Raw genomic sequence first — 19,996 nt, forward strand, 5'->3', positions numbered from 1 at the left:
GGATTGGTGGATGCGTGATGGAAGATGATGGATGGGGGTGGATAGGTGGATGGGTGATGGAAGATGATGGATGGGGGTGGATGGATGGATGATGGAAGATGATAGATGGGGGTTGATGGATGGATGGATGATGGAAGATGATGGATTGGGGTGGATAGATGGATGGGTGATGGAAGATGATGGATGGGGGTGGACAGGTGCATGGGTGATGGAAGATGATGGATGGGGGTGGATAGGTAGATGGGTGATTGAAGATGATGGATGGGGGTGGATAGGTGGATGGGTGATGGAAGATGATGGATGGGGGGGATGGATGGATTTGTGATGGAAGATGATGAATTGGGGTGGATAGGTGGATGCGTGATGGAAGATGATGGATGGGGGTGGATAGATGGCTGGATGATGGAAGATGATGGATGGGGGTGGATGGATCGATGGGTGATGGAAGATGATGGATGGGGGGATGGATGGATGGATTTGTGATGGAAGATGATGGATGCGGGTGGATAGGTGGATGCGTGATGGAAGATGATGGATGGGGGTGGATAGGTGGATGGATGATGGAAGGTGATGGATGGGGTCGGGTAGGTGGATGGATGATGGAAGATGATGGATGGGGGCGGGTAGGTGGATGGATGATGGAAGATGATGGATGGGGTCGGGTAGGTGGATGGGTGATGGAAGATGATGGATGGGGGTGTTTCGATGGATGATGGAAGATGATGGATGGGGTTGGATGGATGGATGGATGATGGAAGATGATGGATGGGGGTGGAGAGATGGATGGGTGATGGAAGATGATGGATGGGGGTGGATAGGTGAATGCGTGATGGAAGATGATGGATGTGGGTGGATGGATGGATGATGGAAGATGATGGATGGGGTGGATAGGTGGATGGACGATGGAAGATGATGGATGGGTGTGGATAGGTGGATGGATGATGGAAGATGATGGAGAGGGGTGGATAGACAGATGGATGATGGAAGATGATGGATGGGGGTGGATAGATGAATGTGTGATGGAAGATGATGGATGGGCGTGGATGGATGGTTGGGTGATGGAAGATGATGTATGGTGGTGCATAGATGGATGGATGATGGAAGATGATGGATGTTGGTGCATAGATGGATGGATGATGGAAGATGATGGATGGTGGTGCATAGATGGATGGATGATGGAAGGTGATGGACTGGGGTGGATGGATGGCTGGATGATGGATGATGATGGATGGGGATGGATAGATGGATGATGGAAATGATGGATGGGGGTGGATAGTTGGATGGATGATGGATTGGGTGAATAGGTGGATGGATTCTGGAAGATGATGGATGGGGATGGATAGGTGGATGGATGATGGAAGATGATGGATGGGGCTGGGTAGATGGATGGATAATGGAAGATGATGGATGGGGGTGGATGATAGGTTGAATGATGATAGAAGATGATGGATGGGGTGGATAGGTGGATGGGTGATGGAAGATGATGGATGGGGCTGGAAAGATGGATGGATGGTGGAAGATGATGGATGTGGGTGGATGGATGGATGGGTGATGGAAGATGATGGATGGGGGTGGATGGATGGATGGGTGATGGAAGATGATGGATGGGGGTGGATGGATGTATGCATGATGCAAGATGATGGATGGGGTGGATGCATTTATGTGTCATGGAAGATGATGGATGGGGGTGGATGGATGATGGGAGATAATGGATAGGGATGGATAAATGGATGGGTGATGGAAGATGATGGATGTGGGTGGATAGATGGATGGATGATGGAAGGTGATAGAAGGGGGTGGAGGGATGGCTGGATGATGGATGATGATGGATGGGGGTGGATAGATGGATGGATGATGGATGCGGGTGTATAGATGGATGGATGGTAGAAGATGATGGATGGGGTGGATAGGTGGATGGATGATGGAAGATGAAGGATGGGGCTGGAGAGATGGATGGATAATGGAAGATGATGGATGGGGGTGGATGGATGGATGGGTGATGGAAGATGATGGATGCGGGTGGATGGATGGATGGGTGATGGAAGATGATGGATGGGGTAGATGGATGGATGGGTGATGGAAGATGATGGATGGTTGTGGATGGATGGATGGATGATGGAAGATGATGAATGGGGGTGGATGGATGGATGATGGAAGATGATAGATGGGGGTGGATAGGTGGATGGATGATGGAAGGTGTTGGATGGAGGTACATAGATGATGGATGATGGGAGATGGTGGATGGGGTTGGATAGATGGATGGATGATGGAAAATGATGGATGGGGGTGGATAGATGGATGGATGATGGAAGATGATGGATGGGGCTGGGTAGATGGATGGATGATGGAAGATAATGGATGGGGATGGATAGATGGATGGATGATCGAAGATGATGGATGGGGTGGATGTATGGATGGGTGATGGATGATGATGGATGGGGTGGATGGATGGATTTGTGATGGAAGATGATGGATGGGGGTGGATAGGTGGATGTGTGATGGAAGATGATGGATGGGGGTGGATAGATGGCTGGATGATGGAAGATGATGCATGGGGGTGGATGTATGGATGGGTGATGGAAGATGATGGATTGGGGGGATGGATGGATGTGTGATGGAAGATGATGTATGGGGGTGGATAGGTGGATGGGTGATGGAAGATGATGGATGGGGGTGGATCGATGGATGATGGAAGATGATGGATGGGGTTGGATGGATGGATGGATGATGGAAGATGATGGATGGGGGTGGATAGGTGGATGGGTGATGGAGGATGATGCATGGGGTGGATAGGTGGATGTGTGATGTAAGATGATGGATGTGGGTGGATGGATGGATGATGGAAGATGATGGATGGGTGTGGATAGGTGGATGGATGATGGAAGATGATGGATGGAGGTGGATAGGTGGATGGATGATGGAAGATGATGGATGGGGGCGGGTAGGTGGATGGATGATGGAAGATGATGGATGGGGGCAGGTAGGTGGATGGATGATGGAAGATGATGGATGGGGGTGGATGGATGGATGGATGATGAAAGATGATGGATAGGGGTGGATGGATAGATGGGTGATGGACGATGATGGATGGGGGTGGATAGGTGAATGGATGATGGAAGATGATCGATGGGGTTGGATAGGTGGATGAATGATGGAAGGTGTTGGATGGGGGTAGATAGATGATGGATGATGGATGATGATGAATGGGGGTGGATAGATGGATGGATGATGGAAAATGATGGATGGGGCTGGATAGATGGATGGTTGATGGAAGGTGATGGATGGGGGTGGATGGATGGCTGGATGATGGAAGATGATGGATGGGCGTGGATGGATGGTTGGGTGATGGAAGATGATGGATGGGGGTGGATGGATGGATGGATGATGGAAGATGATGGATGGGGTGGATAGTTGGATGGATGATGGAAGACGATGGATGGGGTGGATAGGTGAATGGGTGATGGAAGATGATGGATGGGGCTGAATTGATGGCTTGGTGATGGAAGATGATGGATGTGGGTGGACAGATGGATGGATGATGGAAGATAATGGATGGGGTGAATAAACGGATGGATGATAGAAGATGATGGATGGGAGTGGATTGATGGCTGGATGATAGAACATGATGGATGGGGGTGGATAGATGGATGGATCATGGAACATGATGGATGGGGGTGGATAGGTGGATGGATGATGGAGGATGATGGATGGGGGTGGATAGACGGATGGATGATAGAAGATGATGGATGGGGGTGGATACATGGCTGGATGATGGAAGATGATTGATGGGGGTGGATGGATGGATGGGTGATGGAAGATGATGGATGGGAGGGATGGATGGATTTGTGATGGAAGATGATGGATGGGGGTGGATAGGTGGATGCGTGATGGAAGATGATGGATGGGGGTGGATAGATGGCTGGATGATGGAAGATGATGGATGGGGGTGGATGGATGGATGGGTCATGGAAGATGATGGATGGGTGGATGAATGGATTTGTGATGGAAGATGATTGATGGGGGTGGATAGGTGGATGGGTGATGGAAGATGATGGATGGGGGTGGATCGATGGATGATGGAAGGTGATGGATGGGGTTGGATGGATGGATGGATGATGGAAGATGAGGGATGGGGGTGGAGAGATGGATGGGTGATGGAAGATGATGGATGGGGGTGGATAGGTGGATGGGTGATGGAAGATGATGGATGTGGGTGGATGGATGGATGATGGAAGATGATGGATGGGGTGGATAGGTGGATGGACGATGGAAGATGATGGATGGGTGTGGATAGGTGGATGGATGATGGAAGATGATGGATAGGGGTGGATTGGTGGATGGATGATGGAAGATGATGGATGGGGGTGGATAACTGGATGGGTGATTGAAGATGATGGATGGGCGTGGATGTATGGTTGGGTGATGGAAGATGATGGATGGTGGTGCATAGGTGGATGGATGATGGAAGATGATGGATGGTGGTGCATAGATGGATGGATGATGGAAGGTGATGGACTGGGGTGGATGGATGGCTGGATGATGGAAGATGATGGATGGGGGTGGATGGATGGATGGGTGATGGGAGATGATGGATGGGGGTGGATAGGTGGATGGATGATGGAAGATGATGGATGGGGTTGGATAGATGGATGGATGATGGAAGATGATGGATGGGGATGGATAGATGGTTGGATGATGGAAGATGATGGTTGGGGTGGATATTTGGATGGATGATGGAAGACGATGGATGGGGTGGATAGGTGAATGTGTGATGGAAGATGATGGATGGGGCTGGATTTATGGCTGGATGATGGAAGATGATGGATGTGGTTGGATAGATGGATGGATGATGGACGATGATGGATTGGGTGAATAAATAGATGGATGATAGAAGATGATGGATGGGAGTGGATTGATGGCTGGATGATAGAACATGATGGGTGTGGGTGGATGGGTGATGGAAAATGATGGATGGGGGCGATGGAATGATTTGTGATGAAAGATCATGGATGGGGGTGGATGGATGGATGGGTGATGGGAGATGATGGATGGGGGTGGATAGGTGGATGGATGATGGAAGATGATGGATGGGGTTGGATAGATGGATGTATGATGGAAGATGATGGATGGGGCTGGATAGATGGATGGTTGATGGAAGGTGATGGATGGGGGTGGATGGATGGCTGGATGATGGAAGATGATGGATGGGCGTGGATGGATGGTTGGGTGATGGAAGATGATGGATGGGGGTGGATGGATGGATGGATGATGGAAGATGATGGATGGGGTGGATAGTTGGATGGATGATGGAAGACGATGGATGGGGTGGATAGGTGAATGGGTGATGGAAGATGATGGATGGGGCTGAATTGATGGCTTGGTGATGGAAGATGATGGATGTGGGTGGACAGATGGATGGATGATGGAAGATAATGGATGGGGTGAATAAACGGATGGATGATAGAAGATGATGGATGGGAGTGGATTGATGGCTGGATGATAGAACATGATGGATGGGGGTGGATAGATGGATGGATCATGGAACATGATGGATGGGGGTGGATAGGTGGATGGATGATGGAGGATGATGGATGGGGGTGGATAGACGGATGGATGATAGAAGATGATGGATGGGGGTGGATACATGGCTGGATGATGGAAGATGATTGATGGGGGTGGATGGATGGATGGGTGATGGAAGATGATGGATGGGAGGGATGGATGGATTTGTGATGGAAGATGATGGATGGGGGTGGATAGGTGGATGCGTGATGGAAGATGATGGATGGGGGTGGATAGATGGCTGGATGATGGAAGATGATGGATGGGGGTGGATGGATGGATGGGTCATGGAAGATGATGGATGGGTGGATGAATGGATTTGTGATGGAAGATGATTGATGGGGGTGGATAGGTGGATGGGTGATGGAAGATGATGGATGGGGGTGGATCGATGGATGATGGAAGGTGATGGATGGGGTTGGATGGATGGATGGATGATGGAAGATGAGGGATGGGGGTGGAGAGATGGATGGGTGATGGAAGATGATGGATGGGGGTGGATAGGTGGATGGGTGATGGAAGATGATGGATGTGGGTGGATGGATGGATGATGGAAGATGATGGATGGGGTGGATAGGTGGATGGACGATGGAAGATGATGGATGGGTGTGGATAGGTGGATGGATGATGGAAGATGATGGATAGGGGTGGATTGGTGGATGGATGATGGAAGATGATGGATGGGGGTGGATAACTGGATGGGTGATTGAAGATGATGGATGGGCGTGGATGTATGGTTGGGTGATGGAAGATGATGGATGGTGGTGCATAGGTGGATGGATGATGGAAGATGATGGATGGTGGTGCATAGATGGATGGATGATGGAAGGTGATGGACTGGGGTGGATGGATGGCTGGATGATGGAAGATGATGGATGGGGGTGGATGGATGGATGGGTGATGGGAGATGATGGATGGGGGTGGATAGGTGGATGGATGATGGAAGATGATGGATGGGGTTGGATAGATGGATGGATGATGGAAGATGATGGATGGGGATGGATAGATGGTTGGATGATGGAAGATGATGGTTGGGGTGGATATTTGGATGGATGATGGAAGACGATGGATGGGGTGGATAGGTGAATGTGTGATGGAAGATGATGGATGGGGCTGGATTTATGGCTGGATGATGGAAGATGATGGATGTGGTTGGATAGATGGATGGATGATGGACGATGATGGATTGGGTGAATAAATAGATGGATGATAGAAGATGATGGATGGGAGTGGATTGATGGCTGGATGATAGAACATGATGGGTGTGGGTGGATGGGTGATGGAAAATGATGGATGGGGGCGATGGAATGATTTGTGATGAAAGATCATGGATGGGGGTGGATGGATGGATGGGTGATGGGAGATGATGGATGGGGGTGGATAGGTGGATGGATGATGGAAGATGATGGATGGGGTTGGATAGATGGATGTATGATGGAAGATGATGGATGGGGATGGATAGATGGTTGGATGATGGAAGATGATGGACTGGGTGGATATTTCGATGGATGATGGAAGACGATGGATGGTGTGGATAGGTTAATGGGTGATGGAAGATGATGGATGGGGCTGAATTGATGGCTGGATGATGGAAGATGATGGATGTGGTTGGATAGATGGATGGACGATGGACGATTATGGATTGCGTGGATAAATAGATGCATGATAGAAGATGATGAATGGGAGTGGATTGATGGCTGAATGATAGAACATGATGGATGGGGGTGGATAGATGGATGGATCATGGAACATGATGGATGTGGGTGGATAGGTGGATGGATGATGGAAGATGATGGTTGGGGGTGGATAGATGGATGGATGATAGAAGATGATGGATGGGGGTGGATAGATGGCTGGATGATGGAAGATGATGGATGGGGGTGGATGGATGGATGGGTGATGGAAGATGATGGATGGGGGGGATGGATGGATTTGTGATGGAAGATTATGGATGGGGGTGAATAGGTGGATGCGTGATGGAAGATGATGGATGGGGGTGAATAGATGGCTGGATGATGGAAGATGATGGATGGGGGTGGATGGATGGTTGGTGATGGAAGATGATGAATGGGGGATGGATGGATTTGTGATGGAAGATGATGGATGGGGGTGGATAGGTGGATGGGTGATGGAAGATGATGGATGGGGGTGGATAGGTGGATGGGTGATGGAAGGTGATGGATGGGGGTGGATGGATGGCTGGATGCTGTAAGATGATGGATGGGGTTGGATATAAGAATGGGTGATTGAAGATGATGGATGGGCGTGGATGGATGGTTGGGTGATGGAAAATGATGGATGGGGGTGGATGGATGGATGGATGATGGAAGATGATGGATGGTGGTGGAAGGATGTATGGGTGATGGAAGATGATGGATGGGGGTGGATAGATGGATGGATGATGGAAGATGATGGATGGGGGTGCATAGATGGATAGGTGATGGAAGATGATCGATGGGGGTGGATAGATGGATGGATGATGGAAGGTGATGGACTGCGGTGGATGGATGGCTGGATGATGGAAGATGATGGATGGGGATGGATAGATCGTTGGATGATGGAAGATGATGGATGGGGTGGATAGTTGGATGGATGATGGAAGACGATGGATGGGGTGGATAGGTGAGTGGGTGATGGAAGATGATGGATGGGGCTGGATTGATGGCTGGGTGATGGAAGATGATGGATGTGGGTGGATAGATGGATGGATGATTGAAGATGATGGATGGGGTGGATAAATGGATAGATGATAGAAGATGATGGATGGGAGTGGATTGATTGCTGGATGATAGAACATGATGGATGGGGGTGGATAGATGGATGGATCATGGAACATCATGGATGGGGGTGGATGGATGGATGGGTGATGGAAGATGATGGATGGGGGGGATGGATGGATTTGTGATGGAAGATGATTGATGGGGGTGGATAGGTGGATGCGTGATGGAAGATGATGGATGGGGGTGGATAGGTTGATGGGTGATGGAAGATGATGGATGTGGGTGGATGCATGGATGATGGAAGATGATGAATGGGGGTGGATGGATGGATGGATGATGGAAGATGATGGATGGGGGTGGATAGATGGATGGGTGATGGAAGATGATGGGTGGGGTGGATAGGTGTATGGGTGATGGAAGATGATGGATGGGGGTGGATAGGTGGATGGGAGATGGAAGATGATGGATGTGGGTGGATGGATGGATGATGGAAGATGATGGATGGGGTGGATAGGTGGATGGACCATGGAAGATGATGGATGGGTGTTGATAGGTGGATGGATGATGGAATATGATGGATGGGGGTGGATAGGTAGATGGATGATGGAAGATGATGGATGGGGGCGGGTAGGTGGATGGATGATGGAAGATGATGGATGGGGTCGGGTAGGTGGATGGATGAATGAAGATGATGGATGGGGGTGGATAGATGGATGGATGATAGAAGATGATGGATTGGGGTGGATAGATGGCTGGATGATGGACGATGATGGATGGGGTTGGATAGATGGATGGATGGTGGAAGATGATGGATGGGAATGGATAGATGGATCGTTGATGGAAGATGATGGATAGAGGTGGATGGATGGATGGGCGATGGAAGCTGATGGATGGGGGTGGATAGATGGATGGGTGATGGAAGATGATTGATGGGGGTGGATGGATGGATAGATGATGAAAGATGATGGATAGGGGTGGATGGATGCATGGGTGATGGAAGATGATGAATGGCGGTGGATAGATGGATGGGTGATGGAAGATGATGGATGTGTTGGATAGATGGATGAATGATGGAAGATGATGGATGGGGGTGGATAGCTCGATGTGTGATGGAAGATGATGGATGGCGGTGGATAGATGCCTGGATGATGGAAGATGATGGATGGAGGTGGATATATGGATGGATGATAGAAGATGATGGATGGGGGTGGATAGATGGCTGGATGATGGAAGATGATGGATGGGGGTGGATGGGTGGATGGGTGATGGAAGATGATGGATGGGGGGTGGATGGATGGATTTGTGATGGAAGATGATGGAAGGAGGTGGATAGGTGGATGTGTGATGGAAGATGATGGATCGGGGTGGATAGATGGCTGGATGATGGAAGATGATGGATGGGGGTGGATGGATGGATGGGTGATGGAAGATGATGGATGGGAGGGATGGATGGATTTGTGATGGAAGATGATGGATGGGGGTGGATAGGTGGATGGATGAATGAAGATGATGGATGGGTGGGATAGATGGATGGATGATAGAAGATGATGGATGGGGGTAGATAGATGGTGGATGATGGATGATGATGAATGGGGGTGGATAAATGGATGGATGATGGAAAATGATGGATGGGCCTGGATAGATGGATGGTTGATGGAAGGTGATGGATGGGGGTGGATGGATGGCTGGATGATGGAAGATGATGCATGGGGGTGGATAGATGCATGGGTGATGGAAGATGATCGATGGGCGTGGATGGATGGTTGGGTGATGGAAGATGATGGATGGGGGTGGATGGATGGATGGATAATGGAAGATGATGGATGGTGGTGGATAGATGGATGGATGATGGAAGATGATGGATGTGGTGGATATTTGGATGGATGATGGAAGACGATGGATGGGGTGGATAGGTGAATGGGTGATGGAAGATGATGGATGGGGCTGGATTGATGGCTGGATGATGGAAGATGATGGATGTGGTTGGATAGATGGATGGATGATGGACGATGATGGATTGGGTGGATAAATAGATGGATGATAGAAGATGATGGATGGGAGTGGATTGATGGCTGGATGATAGAACATGATGGATGGGGGTGGATGGATGGATGGGTGATGGAAAATGATGGATGGGGGGATGGAATGATTTGTGATGGAAGATGATGGATGGGGTGGATGGATGGATGTGTGATGGAAGATGATGGATGGGGGTGGATGGATGGTTGGTAATGCAAGATGATGGATGGGGGATGGATGGATTTGTAATGGAAGATGATGGATGGGGGTGGGTAGGTGGATGTGTGATGGAAGATGATGGATGGGGCTGGATTGATGGTTGGATGATGGAAGATGATGGATGGGGGTGGATAGATTGATGGATGATGGAAGATGGTGGATGGGGGCGGGTAGGTGGATGGATGATGGAAGATGATGGATGGGGGTGGATGGATGGATGGATGATGGAAGATGATGGATGGGGGTGGATGGATGGGTGGATGATGGAAGATGATGGATGGGGTTGGATAGGTGGTTGGATGATGGAAGGTGTTGGATGGGGGTAGATAGATGATGGATGATGGAAGATGGTGAATGGGGGTGGATAAATGGACGGATGATGGAAAATGATGGATGAGGCTGGATAGACGGATGGTTGATGGAAGGTGATGGAAGGGGGTGGATAGATTGATCGATGATGGAAAATGATGGATGGGGCTGGATAGACGGATGGTTGATGGAAGGTGATGGATGGGGGTGGATGGATGGCTGGATGATGGAAGATGATGGATAGGGGTGGATGGATGGATGGGTGATGGAAGATGATGGATGGGGGTGGATAGATGGATGGATGATAGAAGATGATGGATGGGGGTGGATGGATGGATGGGTGATGGAAGATGATGGATGGGGGGATGGATGGATTTGTGATGGAAGATGATGGATGGGGGTGGATAGGTGGATGTGTGATGGAAGATGATAGATGTGGGTGGATAGATGGTGGATGATGGAAGATGATGGATGGGGGTGGATACATGGATGGGTGATGGAAGATGATGGATGGGGTGGATAGGTGGATGGTTGATAGAAGATAATGGATGTGGGTGGATAGGTGGATGGGTGATGGAAGATGATGGATGTGGGTGGATGGATGGGTGATGGAAGATGATGGATGGGGTGGATAGGTGATGGACGATGGAATATGATGGATGGGTGTGGATAGGTGGATGGATGATGGAAGATGATGGATGGGGGTGGATAGGTGGATGGATGATGGAAGATGATGGATGGGGGCGGGTTGGTGGATGGATGATGGAAGATGATGGATGGGGTCGGTAGGTGGATGGATGATGGAAGATGATGGATGGGGGTGGATGGATGGATGGATTATGGAAGATGATGGATGGGGGTAGATGGATGGATGGATGATGGAAGATTATGGATAGGGGTGGATGGATGGATGGGTGATGGACGATGTTGGATGGGGGTCGATAGGTGAATGGATGATGGGAGATGATGGATGGGGTTGGATAGGTGGATGGATGATGGAAGGTGTTGGATGGGGGTAGATAGATGATGGATGATGGAAGATGATGAATGGCGGTTGATAGATGGATGGATGATGGAAAATGATGGATGGGGCTGGATAGATGGATGGTTGATGGAAGGTGATGGATGGGGGTGGATGGATGGCTGGATGATGTAAGATGATGGATGGGGGTGGATAGATGGATGGGTGATTGACGATGATGGATGGGCGTGGATGGATGGTTGGGTGATGTAAGATGATGGATGGGGGTGGATAGATGGATAGGTGATGGAAGATGATGGATGGGGGTGGATAGATGGATGGATGATGGAAGGTGATGGACTGGGGTGGATCGATGGCTGGATGATGGAAGATGATGGATGGGGGTGGATGGATGGATCGGTTATGAAAGATGATGGATGGGGGGATGGATGGATGGATTTGTGATGGAAGATGATGGATGGGGGTGGATGGATGGATGGGTGATGGAAGATGATAGATGGGGGTGGATAGGTGGATGGATGATGGAAGATGATGGAGGCGGTTGGATAGATGGATGATGGAAGATGATGGATTGGGTTGGATAGATGGTTGGATGTAGGAAGATGGTGGATGGGGTGGATAGTTGGATGGATGATGGAAGACGATGGATGGGGTGGATAGGTGAATGGGTGATGGAAGATGATGGATGGGGGTGGATAGATGGATGGATCATGGAACATGATGGATGGGGGTGGATAGATGGATGGATGATAGAAGATGATGGATCGGGGTGGATAGATGGCTGGATGATGGAAGATGATGGATGCGGGTGGATGGATGGATGGGTGATGGAAATGATGGATGGGGGGGATTGATGGATTTGTGATGGAAGATGATACATGGGGGTGGATAGGTCGATGCGTGATGGAAGATGATGGATGGGGGTGGATAGATGGCTGGATGATGCAAGATGATGGATGGGGGTCGATGGATGGATGGATGATGGAAGATGATGGATGGGGGGATGGATGGATTTGTGATGGAAGATGATGGATTGGTGTGGATAGGTGGATGCGTTATGGAAGATGATGGATGGGGGTGGATGGGTGATGGAAGATGATGGATGGGGGTGGATGGATGGATGATGGAAGATGATGGATGGGGGTGGATGGATGGATGGATGATGGAAGATGATGGATGGGGTTGGATAGATGGATGGGTGATGGAAGATGATGGATGGGGGTGGATAGGTGGATGGGTGATGGACGATGATGGATGTGGGTGGGTGGATGGATGATGGAAGATGATGGATGGGGTGGATAGGTGGATGGACAATGGAAGATGATGGATGGGTGTGGATAGGTGGATGGATGATGGAAGATGATGGATGGGGGTGGATAGGTGGATGGATGATGGAAGATGATGGATGGGGGCGGGTAGGTGGATGGATGATGGAAGATGATGGATTGGGTCGGGTAGGTGGATGGATGATGGAAGATGATGGATGGGGGTGGATGGATGGATGGATGATGGAAGATGATGGATGGGGGTGGATGGATGGATGGATGATGGAAGATGATGGATAGGGGTGGATGGGTGGATGGGTGATGGACGATGATGGATGGGGGTGGATAGGTGAATGGATGATGGAAGATGATGGATGGGGTTGGATAGGTGGATGGATGATGGAAGGTGTTTGATGGGGGCAGATAGATGATGGATGATGGAAAAAGATGAATGGGGGTGGATAGATGGATGGATGATGGAAAATGATGGATGGGGCTGGATAGATGGATGGTTGATGGAAGGTGATGGATGGGGGTGGATGGATGGCTGGATGATGTAAGATGATGGATGGGGGTGGATAGATGAATGGGTGATTGAAGATGATGGATGGGCGTGGATGGATGGTTGGGTGATGGAAGATGATGGATGGGGGTGGATGGATGGATGGATTATGGAAGATGATGGATGGTGGTGGATGGATGGATGGGTGATGGAAGATGATGGATGGGGGTGGATAGGTGCATGGATGATGGAAGATGATGGATGGGGTTGGATAGATGGATGGATGATGGAAGATAATGGATGGGGATGGATAAATGTTTGGATGATGGAAGATGATGGATGGGGTGGATAGTTGGATGGATGATGGAAGACAATGGATGGGGTGGATAGGTGAATGGGTGATGGAAGATGATGGATGGGGCTGGATTGATTGCTGGATGATGGAAGATGATGGATGTGGGTGGATAGATGGTTGGATGATGGAAGATGATGGATGGGGTGGATAAATGGATGTATGGTAGAAGATGATGAATGGCAGTGGATTGATGGTTGGATGATGGAAGATGATGGATGGGGTGGATAAATGCATGTATGGTAGAAGATGATGAATGGGAGTGGATTGATGGCTGGATGATAGAACATGATGGATGGGGGTGGATAGATGAATGCATCATGGAACATGATGGATGTGGGTGGATAGGTGGATGGATGATGGAAGATGATGGATGGGGGTTGATAGATGGATGGATGATAGAAGATGATGGATGGGGGTGGATTGATGTCTGGATGATAGAAGATGATGGATGCGGGTGGATTGATGGTTGGTTGTTGGAAGATGATGGATGGTGGTGGATAGATGGATGGATGATGGAAGATGATGGATGGGGGTGGATAGATGGATGGATGATGGAAGATGATGGATGTGGGTGGATAGATGGATGGATGAAGGAAGATGGTGGATGGGGGTGGATAGATGAATGGATGATGGAAGATGATGGATGGAGATGGATGATGGAAGATGATGGATCAATGGGTGATAGATGAATGGGAGAATGGATAGTTGGGTGGGTGGATTGATGTCTGATGGGAGGATGGGTGAATGGGTGGACGGATGGGTGGTTGGTTGGATGGATGGAATAAGAAGTGGATAGATGGATATTGAAGTTGATGATGGATGGGTGTTTCAATGAATGGATGATTGATCGGTGAGTGGATGGCTGGATAGATGGACGAGTAAGTGGATGGATGGTGGACTTATGGATGGATAATGGATGAGTGGTTTGATGAATGGATGATGGATGGATGAGAGGATGGGTGGGCTGATGAATGGATGGATGAATGGGTGGGTTGATGGATGGATGGGTGAGTGAGTTCATGTATGGGTAGATAGATGGACTCAAGCAAGCAAGCAGGAATGGATGGATCAATGGATGATGGACGATGGAAAATGATGGATGGGTGAATTATGAAATGGAAGGAAAGAAGGAAAGGTGGATGGATGGTGGATTGACGGATGGATGGATGATGGAAGATGATGGAGATGACAGATGGGTGGGTAGATGGATGGAAAGAAGGACGGAAGCAAGCAAACAAGGGTTCATGGATGGGTGGGTGAAAGAAAGGAAGAAGGGAAGGGAGGAAGGAAGTGTAGGTGGATGGATGGTTGGGTAGGTGGGTGGATGGATGGATAGATGCGTGAGTGGAAGAAGGGAAGGGTGGAAGGAAGTGTAGGCGGGTGGACAGATGATGGATGGGTAGGTGGAGGGAAGGATAGGTAGATGGGTGGGTGGGTGGATGCATAGGTGGATGGGTGGGTTGGAGGAAGAATGAGTAGCTGGATGGTGGATTGATGGGTGGATGATGGGAGAGGACGGATGAATGACAAATGAATAGATGGATGGAGAGGTGGATGGATGGGCAGTGTATGGATGGATGGAAGGAAGGAATCAGGCAGCATGAATGGGTGGGTGAATGGATGTAGGATTGATGCATGATGGATGGATAAAAGGATGGGTGGGCTGATGGAGGGATGGGTGGATGGTTTGATGGGTGTGTGGGTGGGTGGATTGATGGCAGGATGGATGTATGATGGATGGATGGAAGGAAGGGAGGATGGGTGGCTGGATGGACAGATGGGTAGGAGGGTGGTCTGATGGGAAATGAATAATTGGATAGATGGATGTTGGAAGTTGATGGACGGGATAGGTGTTTGGATGAATGGATGATTGATGGATGAGTGGGGTGATGGATGGATGGAAGGAAGGAAGGATGAGTGGATGGATGGTGGATTGATGGATGATGGAAGATGATGGATGGATGGGTGGGTGGGTGTGTGGTTGGATGGGTGGATGGAATATGGGTGAGTAAGTGGGTGGATGGCTGATTGATGGGAGGAAAATGGGTGTCAGATGTATAATGAATAAATGGATGGATAGATTTTGGAAGTTGATGGACAGAGGGATGGGTGTTCGGATGAAAGGATGATGATTGTTGAATGGGTAGGTAGGTGTGGGTTGGATGGATGAACGGGGGAGTAAGTGGATGGATATACGGATAGATGGATGGGTCGATGGAAGGAAGGAAGCAAGCATGAGTAGATGGATGAATGGATGGTGGATTGATGGATGGATGTGCATGGATGGATGGATGGACGGATGGGAGAAAGGAAGGACATGTGGATGGATGGATGGTGTATTGATATTGGAAGATGATGGGTGAATGGAGGGATGATGGGTGGGTGGGTGGAGGGAGGGTGGATTGGTGGGTGGATGATGGATGGGAGGCTGAATGGGTGGGTGGATGGGTGTTCAGATAGATGGATAATGAATAAATGAATGGATAGATGTTGGAAGCTGATGGATGGGTGTTTGTGGATGAATGGATGATGGGTGGATGAATGGATGGGTGAGTGGACGGGTTGATGGGTGTGTGGGTGGGTAGACGGATGGAAGGAAGGATGAAGGGATGGATGAGCAGATCAAAGGAAGGAAGCATGAGTGGATGGATAGATGGATAGAGGTGGATGGATGGATGATGGGTGGGTGGGTGGGTGGATTGATGGATGGATGGCTAGATGGAAGGATGAGTGGATGGATGGATGGATGGTGGATTTAGGTTAGGAATAGGTGATGGAAGATGATGAATGGATGGATGGGTGGATGCTGGATGGATGGATGATGGGTGGATGGATGAATAGAAGGATGAGTTGATGGATGGTTGGTGGATTGATGGAAGATGATGGGTGGTTGATGGATGGGTGGGTGGGTTGATGGATGTGTGAATAGAAGGAGGAAAGGAAGGAGGAAAGCAAGCAAACAAGCATGAGTAGATGGATGAGTGGATGGTGGACTGATGGATGAATTGGCTAATGGATAGATGGAAGAAGGAAGGAAGGATAATGGATGGATGGATGGTGAATTCATGGCTACATGATGGATGGATGGATGAATGATGGATGGGGGTGATGGATGGATGGGTATGTGGGTTGATGAATGGATGGGCAAGTGGATGGATGGGTGGGTGGGTTGGTAAGTGGAAGGTAGTAAGTGTGGGTGGATGGATGGATGATGCATGGATGGGTGGGTGGATGGATGGAAGAAAACATGAGTGAATGGATGGTTGAATGGAGGTGGATTGATGGATGGATGATGGAAGATAATTGAAGGATGGATGATGAATGGATGGATTATGGATGGATAGATGGGTGGGTGGGTGGATGGGTGGTGAGTGAAGCAAACATGAATGGATGGATGAATGGATGGTGGATTGATGGATGGATAATTGAAGATGATGGATTGATGGATGGGAGGATTGGTGGATGGATGGAAGGGTGGGTGGGGAGGTGGGTGGGTGGCCAGATGGATTAAAACTGAATAAATGGATAGATGGATGTTGGAAGTTGATGGATGGAGGGATGGGTGTTCGGATGAATGGATGAGTGGATGGGTGGGTTGATGGATGGATAGATGGATGGGAGGATGGATTGGTGGGTGGGTAGGATGGCTAGCTGGAAGGAAGGAAGGGTGGAAGGGTGGATCAATGTGTGGGTGGATGGGTGAGTGGTTGGGTGGAAGCATGAATGGATGATGGATGAATGGAGGGTTGGATGATGGCTAGATGGATGGGTGGTTGGGCTGATGGATGGATGGCTGATGGGTAGGTGTGTTGATGGATAGGTGAAAGGAAAAAAGGATGCAAGCATGGGTTGATGGATAGATGATGAATAGATGGGTGGATGGACGGAAGGAAGCATGGGTGGATGGTTGGATGATGGATAGATGAGTGGGTGGATGGATAGATGGGTGGTTGGATTGATCGTGGATTGATGGATGGATGATGGATGGATGGGTGGGTAGGTGAGTGGAAGGGAAGAAGGAGGGAAGGATGCAAATGTAGGTGGATGGACATACCTATGGGTGGATGGGTGGGTGGATGGATGGATGAATGGAAGGAAGAAGGAAGGAAGCATGAGTGGGTGAGTGGATGGGTGGGTGGTCAGATGGATGGATAATAAGTGGATGTTGGAAGTTGGATAGATGGATAGGTGTTTGGATAAATGAATGATAGATGGATGAGGAGATGGGTGGGCTGATGAATGGATGGATGGATGGATGGATGGGGGAGTAAATGGATGGATAGGTGGATGGAAGGAAGGAAGCATAAGTGGATGAATCGATGGTGGAATGATGGTGGATGGTGAAAGATGGTGGATGGATGGGTGGATGGGTGGGTAGGGTTGATGGTCGGATGATGGAGTGATGGATGAATAGATGGGTGGGTGGGTGGGTGTGTTGGTTGAGGGATGGATGGATGGATAAGTGGATGGATGGAAGGAAGGAAGGAAGCAAGCAAGCAAGCATGCGTGAGCAGGTGGATGACGGATGGATGGATGGAAGGAATGTGGATGGATGGGGTGATTGGTGGATTGATGAGTGAGTTATGGGTGCAGGAATGGCTCCGTTGGATGGATGGAGCTGTGGATGTTACACAGGTTGGGGGGGTGGGGCCCTGGATTGCTGACTGGGCTGATCCGTGGGTGAACAGCAGCACGGACCTGTGGGTGGGTGGATGACTGAACTCAGGGGCGGGTGACTCCGTCAACGAGTACGGCGTGACCCTGGCCGGGCCCGTCTCTGCAGCTGCCCATCGTGGCGTCGTCCGTGGTGTCTCTCTACTTTCTGGAGCTGACCGACCTCTTCAGGCCGGCGCAGGTGGGCTTCCAGTGCTACGACCGCGCGCTCTCCATGCCCTACGTGGGGGCCAGCGAGGAGCTCATCCCCCTGCTCATGCTTCTCAGCTTGGCCTTTGCCGCGCCTGCCGCCTCGGTGAGCCCTGGGGCGGGGTGGGGCCGGCTGCGGGCCCGCGGCCCCCCGGGAGCCCGGCTGAGCGCCTCCCTGTCTGGCAGATCATGGTGGGCGAGGGCCTGCTCTACTGCTTGCAGTCCCGGCTGTGGGGCCGCAGCGGGGGCCCGGGCGGGCCCGAGGGCAGCATCCACGCCGGTGGCTGCAACTTCAACTCCTTCCTCCGGCGGACGGTGCGCTTTGTAGGTGAGTCCCCCACGGCGTCCGCACGCTGAGGGTGGCGGGTGTGGCCCCAGCTCCCGCGCCCGGCCCTCACCCTCCCGCCCCGCAGGCGTCCACGTGTTCGGCCTGTGTGCCACAGCCTTGGTGACCGACGTCATCCAGCTGGCCACGGGCTACCACACGCCCTTCTTCCTGACGGTCTGCAAACCCAACTACACCCTGCTGGGCACGTCCTGTGAGGCCAACCCGTACATCACGCAGGACATCTGCTCCGGCCACGACACCCACGCCATCCTGTCTGCACGGTGAGCGTGCCCGGCCCCCGTGCCGTGCAGCATGCAGGGAAACTGAGGCAGGGGCCCAGAGCCGGCGGGGCTCACCCGGGTGCCTCTTGCAGGAAGACCTTCCCATCCCAGCACGCCACTCTGTCCGCCTTCGCTGCTGTCTACGTGTCGGTGAGTCCCGGCCGGCCTAGCCCCATGCCCCGGACACCCCACCAGGACCGGCTGCCCTGACCGCCCGGCCTGCCCCGCTGCAGATGTACTTCAACTCGGTCATCTCGGACGCCACCAAGCTGCTGAAGCCCATTCTGGTGTTCTCCTTCGCCATCGCGGCGGGCGTCTGTGGCCTCACCCAGATCACGCAGTACCGCAGCCACCCCGTGGACGTCTACGCCGGCTTCCTCATTGGTGCTGGCATCGCTGCCTACCTGGTGAGGGGCTGAGGGGAGAGGCCCGGGTGCCCCGGGGGGAGGTCTGAGGGGGAAGGCCTGCCCCGCCCTGGGGGACTCTGCTGGGTTTTGTCCCTTGGTAGCTAGAGGCTGAATCTCATGGGCCCAGACCTGCCAAATGTGCAGAGTGAGCGACCCGAGGCCAGAATTTGTCCCGTTGGGAGAA

At 50.7% G+C, this 19,996-nt stretch overlaps 1 protein-coding gene across 5 annotated transcripts in view; it reads left to right on the forward strand.

The window, feature by feature from the left end:
• Positions 1-19,996, forward strand: part of PLPPR3 (phospholipid phosphatase related 3) — a 50,150-nt gene that overhangs the window by 28,175 nt on the left and 1,979 nt on the right. For all 5 annotated transcript variants that reach the window (XM_067033263.1, XM_059063415.2, XM_067033265.1 and 2 more), the window contains exons 3-7: positions 18,717-18,902; positions 18,983-19,124; positions 19,210-19,405; positions 19,498-19,555; positions 19,639-19,812. In XM_067033263.1, coding sequence (XP_066889364.1) covers positions 18,717-18,902; positions 18,983-19,124; positions 19,210-19,405; positions 19,498-19,555; positions 19,639-19,812 — 756 coding nt within the window. The remainder of the gene's footprint in view (positions 1-18,716; positions 18,903-18,982; positions 19,125-19,209; positions 19,406-19,497; positions 19,556-19,638; positions 19,813-19,996) is intronic.

This window comes from Kogia breviceps, chromosome 4 (assembly GCF_026419965.1).
Source record: "Kogia breviceps isolate mKogBre1 chromosome 4, mKogBre1 haplotype 1, whole genome shotgun sequence".
Lineage (NCBI taxonomy): Eukaryota > Metazoa > Chordata > Mammalia > Artiodactyla > Physeteridae > Kogia > Kogia breviceps.